Source organism: Argopecten irradians, chromosome 6, assembly GCF_041381155.1.
Source record: "Argopecten irradians isolate NY chromosome 6, Ai_NY, whole genome shotgun sequence".
In the NCBI taxonomy this organism is placed as follows: Eukaryota; Metazoa; Mollusca; class Bivalvia; order Pectinida; family Pectinidae; genus Argopecten; species Argopecten irradians.
The window spans coordinates 20,101,092-20,114,601 of record NC_091139.1 but is presented as its reverse complement, the minus strand read 5'-3'; the positions used below and the strand labels follow the sequence as shown (position 1 = coordinate 20,114,601).

Sequence of the window (13,510 nt, the reverse complement as noted above, 5' to 3'; positions counted from 1 at the left end):
TAGTGGCCTTTTACCAATACATTGTATCTCACGATAGTTAAGTATCATTAAAAGACGTTCGTGCATAACATTTAATATGTGTACCCAATAGCTTGGTAAGGGATTGCACTATAAAGCGAGGATTGAAAGATATCAAGCAAAATAATAATTGTCGTAACGGGAAGGTGAAATTGGTCATATTTAGATATCCTTTATCTGATTTTAAAATTGTTACCTGTTCGTAGTAGACTTAACAATGAAGTACAAACGTATGTCCGTGTTACTCTTTTAATGATAACTATGTTACTACATAATCCTCTAGCAATGTCTACCACATGGTATTGCGTATTAAAACAGTTCCCCAGTCAAATTGTTCTTTTGATTTAACCATCCACATGTACATCGTCCATTGAAATGATGATATATATTAATGAAACAAGATAATGATTTAATTGAACTTCCAATCAATTTACAAAAATAACAATGAAAGTTAATCCTACTTAAATTGTATAATCACAACCTCCATAATACCGTATAGTAGGAAATCAGAGAGAATTTGTTCCGGCGATTTGGCATATCCGTAATGTAGATTGCCAAAATTTAGCCCGTCAATTTAGAAGATATTCGAAATCTCCTGATGTCCAGATATCTTTCAGGAGTGACAGGTAATGCGTACTGCTGGTTGCTGCAACTACAAACACAATCACAATCAACAGGGTTGACCGGACAGAATTTGGCATATTAATTAGAGCTAGATAAAACAAAGCAACTGGGATTGGGAAAATTGTCCAAATTATAACTCGTCCAAATTCAAACTAACAAAATCGACCAATATTCCGACCGCGAAGGTTTCCCGCTATACGGTATTTGTGTAACCCGTACTCTAGTGATTAACATACAATATATTGTAAATCCGCCATCCTCAAAGAACATTCCAATGATTGCCGAGTTTGTATAAAGAATGTGTCACAAGTGATTGATTGTGATATAAATGGATTAGTTCACAGTATATCAGAGCGACCAATCTGTTAGACCGGACACCTTCCGTTACTGTCCGCTACATTCTGTAGTGTGGACGGCGTGATTGAAACCGACCATGGGTTGTCCGGATGTTAGCACCGTTTCTCCCAAACAGAAGAGGTATCTGTAATGAAACACAATATTGAGATTATTAATAATAATAGCAATGTAGTCTTGAAAACAAAAACTCAAAATCTGTCTTTAGACGCAAACGTCAATTTAAAGACCGAATTTGAAGCAATATCAATTTAGGTAAGAAGGCTTCACGGCAAGATATCATTGTTTGAAAATATGTATTATATCCAATGAAGTACTAGATGTATTTATTGGCGATAGAATTCAGAACCAGGAGCCAGAAAATATCAGCATTGTGGCGAATCGGCCTACATATAATCGCTATTGGTGTTATGTTCAAGTGGTTTTCGGATGATCGCTATTGGTGTTATGTTCAAGTGGTTTTCGGATGATACTTATGACATACGAACTAATTGATATTACCTTATGTCTGTTTTGCCGTCAGTGACCTTGATATTGGCGAGCGATACGGACCCGGTCCAGAAATAGTTCAGGATAGAACTGTGCTCCTCGAACTGTGCCTGTACATTTAATATATTTCCTAGGTAAGTACTGGACACAAACATTATTTTGCGTACTTGGTTCTGCTGGAAGCCGTTATCTGTTCCGGTCTGTGGGTTGGAACTGCAATAAAAAAAATACCATTTGTAGGAGTTGCATTTGCCATGTAAATTAGCATTATCTAGATTGAGTCCAATACCCCTAGGTGTTAATGGGACGTAAAAACAATCAAACCAAACTAAAGAGTCTAAGGTTGACAGTTATTTTGTTTTCGAATTAACACACAAGGCTTATGTTTCTATTTATGCAAACAATTTAAAACATGTGGCATTCAAATATGCATATGGTCACTGATTAAGTCATATTACATACGTAACTTCGGGGAAATTTAATTTCGCGGTTTGATACCTATAACGATATTTTCTAGCCCGAGATACTCAGGCCCTGAAACCAGACTTAGACATTATGACAGATAGATGTCCGGTTTAGGGCCATAGAGCGCACTGCTATATCAAAACGTGGAATGAGCCGACACGGTTTGGTATCGGACCAGGCCATCTTCGATTCAGACTGACCACCGAGAAGCACCAATAACCTTAGTCTATTCAACAAATGAATATTATATCTACCCAAATATAGCAATCCGTCGAGGTTAAAGGTGATTTGCATACTACGAGAGAATGACGACGACGACGAGGGAAATTTAAAGTTGCGGAAAAGAAAGTCATACATAGTACACTACTGTGTTGACACAATATATCGTGCATGCGTGATAAAATGGATGGCTATGAGTAGATAAATTATTCATTTGTTGAAAAGACCACGTTAAGTGACGATTCTCGGTGGTAATATTTTGTAAGCAGTCTGAATCGGAGATGACCTGGCCCGATACCAAACGGTGTCGGCTTATTTCACGTTTTGATATAGCAGTGCGCTTTGGCTATAAACCAGACATCTATCTGTCATAATGTCTAAGTCTGGTGTCAGGGCCAGAGTATTTCGGGCTAGATATTTTCATGTCAACTTCATTTCTCGATTTACATGTAAAACGCTCCACTGTAGTTGTAGTTCAATCTTTTTCGCGTTTATTTATTTTCGCAAAATACGCGAAAACAAATATCGCACGCGAAAATAAGTCATTCAGTGGTATGTTGCGACTTTCGAATAATGTTTTCTAGTATTCATATCTGTATTTGAAAAGAGTTGCTTCGCTTGATACACGTGATGCAGTTAGGTTGACTCAAATGCGCCACAAGCTATATTATATATATATAGTCATTTTAAATTTGTTTACGCTTGCCATAAAGACGTAAAATTATAGATTAAATTGAAAATTTGCTTTTAAAATGATCAAATTCTTGTTATACCAAAATGTTTCTTAAAACGATCGCAATGTCGCGTTACTTATCTAAACTATTGCTTAGTGCATTTCTGGTCAAAACTTATAATATATTTACGTGTCTAATAAAGGTAACCTTTTTTAAATAAAAATTGTGCGTTGATTTTTTTTTTCTAAAATGCAAACCTAACATAAGCTTAAGTTATAACATCTATAAACATAACTAATAACCTTTGTAAAACAAAAGTTTCCGACAGTCCAGTTGTTCCGAGTATTCGGAGACGTAGTACTCCGTAGTCAGTGGACATAGTTGGTCCGAACTGGACGGTCACTTGGTAGTGGTGACCTGACAACAATCAATAGTCAAAACACCAAGATGTAAGTTTATTACATAAATACAAATGTACAAGTTTTGTCACAATGAAGTTTTCGAGCAATGCCAACAGGTTATTCAAATTATAAGTGTGTTCATTTTATTGATGTGGAAATATCACATAGAAAATTAAATGAATGGAATCAAAGAGTAGTGCAGTAATTTCTGTGCTAAAAAAGTTACTAAGGCATTTATTGGCGTACTTTATATTAATGGGTATGTAAGGTTCTATTGGCGTATAAATAGTTATTCCATATGCTATGTAATATAATTATATAATATAGGTATATATAAGTTAGTATATGTCAACAACAATTTACAAAATCACAGCCAGATTCACACACATTTCTAACTAAACTTTGATTTATACAGAAAAGTACACGACATGGTTGGTATTGATTTTGAGATGTATACTTACCACAGTATGGCGGACTGTCCGTGGTAGCTAGATAAAACTTTCCTCTGGCCCTGAACCTGTCGGCGTGATACCCTAAACTTGGACAGGGCTGGTTTCCGCAGGAGAAACATTGTCCAATCACAAAGTTCTGAAAATTTTCACAAGGATAGCCCTTCATAGTGCAGGATCTTCCATTGATGGACTCGATAAACAGATAGATGGAGCGATCATGACTGCATGCAAGCATTTGACCCACACCTGGTAATGGAAAACAGATAAAATTGCTCTTGGTAAATTCTTTCCTTCAGCTTTCGCACTAATTTTGATCTTCCCCAGCTTTGCTCTACATGTTGAGAGCAATACTGGTAATGATATGCGTTTAAATAGTATTTAATCTTTCCTTTTCTTTCTAAACTAATTCTTCAATTCTCCATTTTCACCGCGACACATTCGGTCTCCAATCGAGTTTTTCACCACATGGGGGAACGGTTTGGATTCTATCTCCTAATCGAGAAATAGCAGAATCCACAGAAATGGTAAATTGATCTGCTGCTTTGTCCTCAGCCATTTGGATCAAGGTTTCTATTATGTGGTTACAACGCATATATTATTGTTAAATTGTCCATTTCAAACTTCGCAACAGCGCTGGATTTAAAATTTTAACCTGTGTGAACATCGAGTTTTACCTTGTGGACCCAAGTTCAGGTGTGAGACGACGTTGGTCCATGTTTCGTGTGTACACCCGGGTTGGTTACGACCTCCATTTGGATAGAAGTCAATATCTCCACTAGGATTCTTCATTCCATAGCCTGAAATCAATAGATATATATGTTCACATATCGTATATAGATCGGGTGTTTGTCTTGCCGAAGGCCGCAAACATATTGAACATTCAATATTTCATCTCTTCATATCATCAAAATGAAAACTAGATATAAATCTTGATCACATGACTTTTCTTCATGTAAAGGACGATAAGTTACCGAAATGCCACAGCAATCTTACCGGAAATGGTATCATACTCTGATCCGTCAGTGTGAATGACGTCAACAAAGTTAGCATCGTTAGCATCAAGACGAACCTCTGGTGGCGTGTCCTTAAAGTTCGGTTCAGCAGGATCAAGACCTATAAAGAAAGTTTAAACTGTAAATCTTGTATTGTATCAAAACATGCACTTCTTCAACTTATAGGAAAGTCCAGATTACTAGTGGTAGTGAGATGCAAGAACTAGGAAAAGTCACTTGTCCGTTATTCTCTATTACACACTTACCTGTGATTCTTCCAAGCCCCCTGATAGTCTCTCCAACATAGCCACAAACGTGGGCACCCAGACTGTGACCAATCAGATGGTACTGTTGACTTGTGGTGCCGGCAGCGGTGTTCAGGTAAGTGATCATAGCTGCTACTTCCGCCGCTACGACGCGGGTGTTGGCCACAGCTTGTGTGTAGGGAAATCCAGACCCACTGCCCCAGTCCACGATGATCACGTTCATTCTTTCCTGTCAACCATTAGCGATGTAAATTTTACGTGCATTTTAAAAGAAAAGAGTGGTGCTGGTAGTCAAGTTGTTTGATGTTTATTAACCTTAAGCCTTTCAACTTTATCACTTTAAACATTAGCAGTTAAACGTCTGGGTTGCTAGCTCATGGCAAATGATAAGCAGTTGCTAGATATTGACATAGGGTCAATTGATTTCTCACGAACAATCGGCTTTCTTTCTGCGTCCGCCAACACAGGGAAAATCATTGAATGATCTTGGCTGTTTCAGGTCGTCAGTCACGAAAGAAGACAGACAGAAGGCGTTTGTCGTCTTGAATTATACTTCTATGTTGGATTGAAATTTCTTTTTTTAAGGTACAAAAGCAACATTTAATCATTTAAAATTTAAAAGGACTAAAACACTGTTAAACATGAAGATGGGAGACAAAGTCTTTGTTTTATTCTCCTGAAACTTTGTATTAGTACATAGATTAATCGTTTGATCAGTTTTATGAAAAGGCTATAAAAATGTATATACTGCTTTGGCAGAAATTTCAATCTTATACATTATATGTTATTCACTAACGATCACTTTTGGAGGTACTACATTGTACACGTATTTTAATTTTGAATGGAGCACTCCAAAAGAGAAGATTTACAATAAGATAAAACACTTTACTATAGACTATGGAATGGTTTTTTTACCTTTCTGATTAGCTCAGACATCATGTCGTGTGCCCACGGAACGTTTCCATTCTGTGTAAAGCCATGGATGATGATCTTGGTAGGGATACTGGATTCGAATCCGGAAGTCCATAGGTTGTGGCGGTCATTTCGCACCAGACGATGAGGAGCTGTGGGGATACTTCTTTCTGAGTAGAGAAGGAACCCTGGACGAATGTCGCTGGGGGAGAGAGGCAGTGCTCCGTCAGTATTGTTGAATGGGTAGTCGTTAGAGAAACATCCCAGATCTCCGTAACATTGGGAGGAGCGCTTTGTACGAACGTCTCTCAGAGTATTCCCAGTACAGAACCCTGAAATCAAGATGAATTAAACAGTTATATTCATAGACCTAAAACAAAGGAAGCAAACTGAAATATTTCAAGGTGATGTCCCCTTGTTATAGTGGCTGGCTAATCCTTTACAATTTCAACTGTATTCTCAGGCGAAATAACCGAGATTGAGACGACTGGTCTAAATGGCTTTGCTGTTAAGTTCATAATGCGCAAAACAAGATAAATCTTTACCACCAAAACAACGAACATTTGGGATGTAATACAAGGGTCATTCAAGGTCAAAATTAACAGCAAATCAGCGTGTGTTTATTGGTGTCTTCTGTGGTGTTTTAATCGGTTAGCAGTAGAAAAATAGTAAGAGGTACACTTCTGTAAAGAGATACGAGCCGAAATACGGCAGTCTCCTGAAAAACACGCATCCATTACACGCAATATACCGTATCTACTTTATAGCAGGTTAATCAAGACCAACCAACCAACATACATTGTCCGTAGATTGTTTGAAACTTTAGACGTTGTAAAACAAAATAAAGCATTTCTGCTTATAAGGCAGTTGTGTTTCTATGTTTCAAGGCACAATCTGCGACACCACATTCGTAAGTCAAAATGTTGTGCATTTCGGCTCTTGGGTTCGGTTCCTCGGTGAGTAGCGTCATTTTTAGTTATGTTAGAACAACGGACTGAGATTATGTAACGTCCCTATGCCTTATAACTCAATTTTCATAAAGGTAGGATTCTGGCTGTCTGTATGATTGTAGGAGGCGACTAAATTAGGGATGATAATTTACTGCATACTTCCAACCTCTCACAAAGGATGTTTGCCTTGGCTAATCCTCACTTTTTGGTCTTGAGTTGAAGGTTCGCCTCTTTGACTTTATAAAGCTCTATAAAGTATATTTCAAAAAGTGTTAGTTTCTGTTGACGTCCAGCATATGTGAAAGCTGTTTGTCTGTTGTCAGTGAATTAATGTGACCGCAATGAAGCAGTGAAGCTTTTAAGAACATTTATCATACGTGTCAAGTCGAATCAAAATCCGAGTTCATGGTTGGTGTTTTTCGAAACACCGATGAACCGGTCGCGCTGCTTCTACGGTCGGACATACCGTGTACCCGGTCATTCACGCGGGGAAATTCTCTCGATTTCCCGGGACATTGTTATGATCGTGAAAATTGTAAATGAAACATCGAGAAATAGTCAACTTATGTTTACTTTGAAAGCCCGTCATTAATTTTTAAACCGCTATTTTTTCTCTCTCTCCCCTCTCTCTCTCTCTCTCTCTCTCTCTCTCTCTCTCTCATTACGGGACGCCGATTGGGACTTTATCTTTTTGTAATAAAAATCAATTTTTCAAAATTGAATACACAAAATTGAATTCTGTCACAACTAAATCATTTTCGTCTCACAAAATTATCTTCCGACACACAAAATTCAATTTTGTCTACACAAAATTCATTTCTGTCACGACAAAATTCATTTTTGTGGACGAAATTGAGTTTTGTTAGACAAAAGTGAAAATTTAACACAAAATTCAATTTTGTCTACACAAAATTCATTTCTGTCACGACAAAATTCATTTTTGTGGACGAAATTGAGTTTTGTTAGACAAAAGTGAAAATTGAACACAAAATCCAATTTTGTGTCACAAAAGTAAATCGATTGGTTGAAACGCTTACAGTTCTCTCAATCTTTGGCGAATGGTAATCGGACTTGAAAGTTGTGATATTGAACGAATATTTGTTTGATAAATACGTAATCATTACGCGTATGACAATTCATGTTCATTTCCTTGAAAGACTATTTTCCATAGAGTATCCATTTCTGTATGTACGTACTCGGCCTGTAGTTGATATCGTAACCACAAGACGTCGTGACATAGGGTAATCTGCTGATTAAAGTAAGTATATTAAACATCCACAAGAATAATACGGATGATTCAAACACAGGTGCTTTCTTCAAAATTTCTTCATGGTTCATTTTCGTCAGTTAAGTATGCAAATTATTCCATGTTTGACCTTAACTTGTAAGCTGCTAACCGATTGGTTGAAACGCTAACAGTTCTCTCAATCTTTCGCGAATGGTAATCAGACTTGAAAGTTGTGATAGTGAACGAATATTTGTTTGATAAATACGTAATTATTACGCTTATGCCAATTCATATGCATTTCCTTGAAAGACTATTTTCCATAGAGTATCCATTTCTGTATGTACGTAATCGGCCTGTAGTTGATATCGTAACCTCCCTCCGCTTCTACCAGGCCTTATAAATTATATTCCAGAGCATGCGATTCACAAGACGTCGTGACATGATCTGCTGATTAAAGTAAGTATATATTAAACATCCACAAGAATGATACGGATGATTTAAACACAGGTGCTTTCTTCAAAAGCTCTTGCAGCCTATCCACCGTGTGCGCGGGCCATACCACCGGTCACTATATCCATTGAGAGGCCACGTCACAAAATCGTTATGAGACAGTTCATATATGCATATATATCCATATTTGGATTCGGTGACAAAATTGACTTTTGTGACACAAAATTAAACTTTGTGTTCAATTTTCACTTTTGAACAAAACTCAATTCCGTCCACAAAAATGAATTTGGTAATGACAGAAATGAATTATGTGGAGACAAAAATGAATTTCGTGTGCTAAAAAAAAATGTTGTAAGACGAAAATGATTTCGTTATGACAGAAATTCAATTTTGTGTACACAAAATTGATTTGATTACAGAAAGATAAAGTCCCAATCGGCGCCCCTTACTACGACTCCCTCTGTTTTATTACAAAATCGCTAAAGTTTTAACCTTGTAAATTACCCTAAAGAGACCGAAGCGACGAGTCTCTCGTGTGTTTTCACTAGCCACCAGTTACTACTAGAAGTCAGGGTTGTGGCCTCAACAACGTCAATAAACAAACAAACTGACTATACACATTGGTACACTTTTGTTACGAATTGAACCTACCAATACAAAACGGTTAATTATTTGTGCAATATAACATTTCGTTATTAACCCTGGTTAGTTATTTCAGCATGGCGTGCGCAGATAAAGCAGCCATAAAATGCATGCAGCTATAGATTAGTTTTTAATTAGTTTGTTTATATTGTATACATTAACAGTGCACGGAGAGGCAATAGACTTGTAGGCTCTGCCAAGATAGGTCCCTTAATATAAATCTCTCTACACGAACATAAACAAAAGTAGTGGACCTTCTGGTTCACCAAAAAAATAAACAACAAATCCCAGATACCAGATAATAGTATGATGTATTTATCTGAGGGAACTCAGGTTGAGGTCTTTACCATAGCGCGAAAACGTGATATAATCACAGCTATTTTTGACAGGCATATGTCTACCTTTGTTGTGATCAACTACAAATTGCAATAGTTTGTTTTCCTCTTGCAAGCGTATTAACGTATCAGTATTTCGATCAATTCGTCAAAAAATATTCAAACATCAGTAAGAAAAAAAATATAGCACTTGACTTCATAATGGAGCCTGCAGAGTTTATCTATGGCGTTCTCTCCAAGCCCCTGGTAAGCGGAAATGATAATATTTGTCGGCATCTTGAACTCATTATGGACGTGTGCTCGTGTGATGTTAAGTGCTATCTACATCGCCCCACCAATCTGAAGTGAAGAGTTCTAAACTTAGTGTGTTCTCAGGTCTATTTGAAGTACATTTTATTCTAGTTGTCGAATTATAGACATCTTTTATGAATTATAACAGTTCGCAAGTGGCGTGGTTTTGTGTTGTAGAGTTTAAAGTCAATTCGCTACAGCTCAAAATGAATACATTTAAGATTTTGTAAAAGTGGTTTATATACTTATTTTGACGTGGGAAATATTAAACAATAACTGGTGATGATATCTGAAAATATCGTTATTAATCTATACCTTTTCTAATTAAATATACGTTTCGGTCATAATTTTTAGTTTCTATTTCGATCGTTTAAGATGATAACTTAAATTTTGGAAATCGTAACTAACGTTTCGAGAGATCTTCCGAAATTCTGAGTTACTTTCTCTCAGATTTTGATATACCAAAGCGTGAGTTCAAGTTCATATATTCCTCCTTCGGAGAAATGTCAGAATAAAATTGATGATATTCGCCTAACGAACACATTAAAGCCTACTTAAGAAAACATACAAATATGATTAAGTTCTAATGTAAGGATTCCGTTTGATATAGGTACTTACCTATAACCATACATCCGACGAGCGCTAACAGAGCCGACCCCATCTTGCTTTATGGCAAAGCTTTATTTTGGATCTATTTGGGTAAACATTTTCAGTCACGCGCGCTCTCACGAGTGATACAGCATGCGCCGAAAGTTGCTAGTGACCTAGTTATTGGACTAATGAAAACATCATTTCTTCTGCACGTGAATGAACCATGCATGCCAGATATTTTTGTAATTAGACTATCTTGGCACGGTCGTTTCGAATTCAAATTAGCTATATAATTATGACTTTGCTGCGTTCTGAATGATGTTTCCAATCTTGTTATGAACTTTTCGCCCGTTTCTTTTCTTGAGATATTTAATTAGTCTCGGGTTATACTTGAAAGAATTCGTATGAATCTTCTAGAGATTCGTGTCGTTTAAGATGCTCCACCGCCGACAGAGCATAAATGATATTAATCACTTGAACAACAATTGGTGTTAAATCGTATATATATATATATATGTCTAATAACACAAAAAATGATATAAAATAATTTATTTTGCCTTTGGTGCATGCGTAATCAGTACTTAAAGTGAACAGTCGGGCAAGGATGGCTTAAGTCGGTAAAAATGGTGTGAATGTATCCAGTATAATTTCTTATGAAATGGAAAAATAAAATCTCTCGTCAAAATCTGTCTGCGTACGAAGAAATTAATTTAAAGTATGGACATTATAAAACTTCCTCCCGGCTCACTATGTCCGTGGTTACATTACCACGGGGTAATCAGCCTCGCTTCAATGCTTTCAACGTTTCTTTACTTTAATGGTCAGAACTGGGAAACTAAGCAGAACTTAACCGTCGTATTAATATGTGAGAACTTTTGGAAGGCCAATGAACGCATTTATACTGGTTTTCTTTGCCCGACTATTCACTTTAATTCCATATAGGATATAGTGCCACGGATTTTTTTCGGGATGCAATTAATATTTTTTTGTAACTTTAACTTGAAGTAAGATTAGAATCTCAAATTTTTCAATTGTGGTAATGGTGTAAACTAAATAACTTTTGTAATTGAAGAAAAATACTAAATCGTCTGCTCGTGTTTTTGATAGTGAAAAAATATCATTTGTCAGCGGTGGAGCATCTTTAATATGATATACAGTGTGTGTATGAAACGGCGAAGTAGACAGCAACGCATTTACAAGCTGAACAAATTAAACAGACAACGCCCAACAGCTGATATTGCTATTTATCAAGAGGATTGACGTCAACAGATGAAGGACGATTATCATTTTTCACAGAATGTAGAAATCATCGATAAATCTGTAAACCATATAGCCAGTTCTATAAGATATGTTAGTGTGTCAATTCGTCCCAGTGCTGATCTATCAATATTCTATAATGCAGCTGATTTCTATGAAATTGGCGGGGACATTTTAAAAGACATTTCTAGTTTGATTGGCGACGGAGCAAAATGTCATAATGTGATTTACTTATCGCCATGTCAAACTATTTAACATGTGTAGTTTATGGTTAATCTGTCATTGTGAATTTGGATTAACGTAGATTTGTGTATGGCTCAGAGATCATGGATTATCGTACCTTTCTAATGACTACTCAGGTGGAAAGTCCTTATCTAAAATCAAATCTAAAGTCCAGAATGACCCGTAACGGTTATAGTATTGTAGTATAGTGTACTGGCAGTAACCCCATCCCATGGCCATCCCCTAAAATCGTCAAAACAAATTGCCAATTTTCGGGAGGGTAGGGGCACATTCGTTTGAAATTTTGTATTGCCATCTCAATGACATATAGAATTTTAAAAAGAATCATGACGTCGTCGCCGTTTACAACGTAGAATATATGTATACCCTCAAGAAAATTAGAATTTTGTAGAAATAAATTGAATCAGAAGCACGAATAGTTGTTTTCAATATTATGGAGCCAAACGCAAAAAAAAAAAAAAAAAAAAAAAAAAAATCAGAGTCTATTTAGAGTAAATATCTATATAACATCAATATTTCTTGTTGCATATTAAAAATTTGTGAATAATTTATTATTTTACCAATAATCATCCAAACTTAGTCTTGACAAATATTTCTAGGGGAATGATGAAATATAACTTTTTTAAAAGTAACTCCCAATTAATGCTGTAAGACTTCAATTAAAAACCAGGCCCTACCACCAACCACGAATATGAAAAGAAGGTATTTATGTCGGATTTGATATTTTTTCAATCTAGGTCACGAGAATGTGAACATGCGTTAAAGATTAGTACAGTGGCTGAATAATTATGGAAGACATTCCTGACGACGCCCGTGCAAACTAGCGAGATTCCAATTGGGCACGAGACAAACGAAAACGTTTGCCGTCATAACAAAGTGCATACGTCTAGAAAAATAGCGTATCAGCAGTATTGGACCATTCGGGTCAGTTTTGTTTTCACAAATTTAAAGATGCTTCACCACCGATAGAGCATAAATGATATTCATAATTTGAACAATAATTGATGTTTAATCGTGTATGTATATATGTCTAATTAACACAAAAATAATACAAAATAACTTATTTTGCCTTTGGTGCATGGGCAATCAGTACTTCGTTCCATATAGAATATAGCGCCACGGAATTTTTTCGGGATGCAATTAATTATTTTTTGTATTTTCAACTTGGAGTAAAATTAGAAGCCCAAAAATTTCAACGCCGGTAATGGTGTAAATTAAGTAACTTTTGTAACCGAAGAAAAATACTAAATCGTCTGCTCCTGTTTTTAATAGTGAAAAATACCATTTGTCAGCGGTGGCGCATCTTTAACTTGTACACTGGCGCATCATCAAAAGAGACATCGTTGTCAATCATATTAACGATTTTATCGATAACTATATTTTGTCAAACTGTTTACAGTCATCTTAAAGGTATAATAACTGGACGAACATTGTGACATGCTATTTTTTCTTGACTTCAGTAAACTCACTTCTTACACCCTATAGAGAAATTAAGCCGGGTTGGTTTCCTAGTGTATTAATTTTGAGTCTGTGGTGCGTTCTTTTCGTAATGCTATCTCAGTGAAGCATATATGTATTGTTAAGATCCCGAACAGCATACCCCACCCGACCACAGGCACATGCATTTTTGTTTTAATAAAGATTTTATTATAGATGT

The 13,510-nt window shown here is 36.3% G+C and overlaps 1 protein-coding gene across 1 annotated transcript; it reads right to left on the bottom strand.

Annotated features, from left to right (window-relative positions):
• Positions 1–253: 253 nt before the first annotated feature.
• Positions 254–10,514, bottom strand: LOC138325266 (pancreatic triacylglycerol lipase-like). Its single transcript, XM_069270806.1, has 9 exons — positions 10,381–10,514; positions 5,870–6,198; positions 4,955–5,183; positions 4,690–4,809; positions 4,371–4,493; positions 3,706–3,942; positions 3,146–3,260; positions 1,498–1,698; positions 254–1,123 (listed from the first exon to the last, which is right to left on the bottom strand). The coding sequence occupies exons 1-9, from the start codon at positions 10,421–10,423 to the stop codon at positions 1,027–1,029; spliced, it is 1,494 nt and encodes a 497-aa protein (XP_069126907.1). The 5' UTR covers positions 10,424–10,514; the 3' UTR covers positions 254–1,026.
• Positions 10,515–13,510: the final 2,996 nt, after the last annotated feature.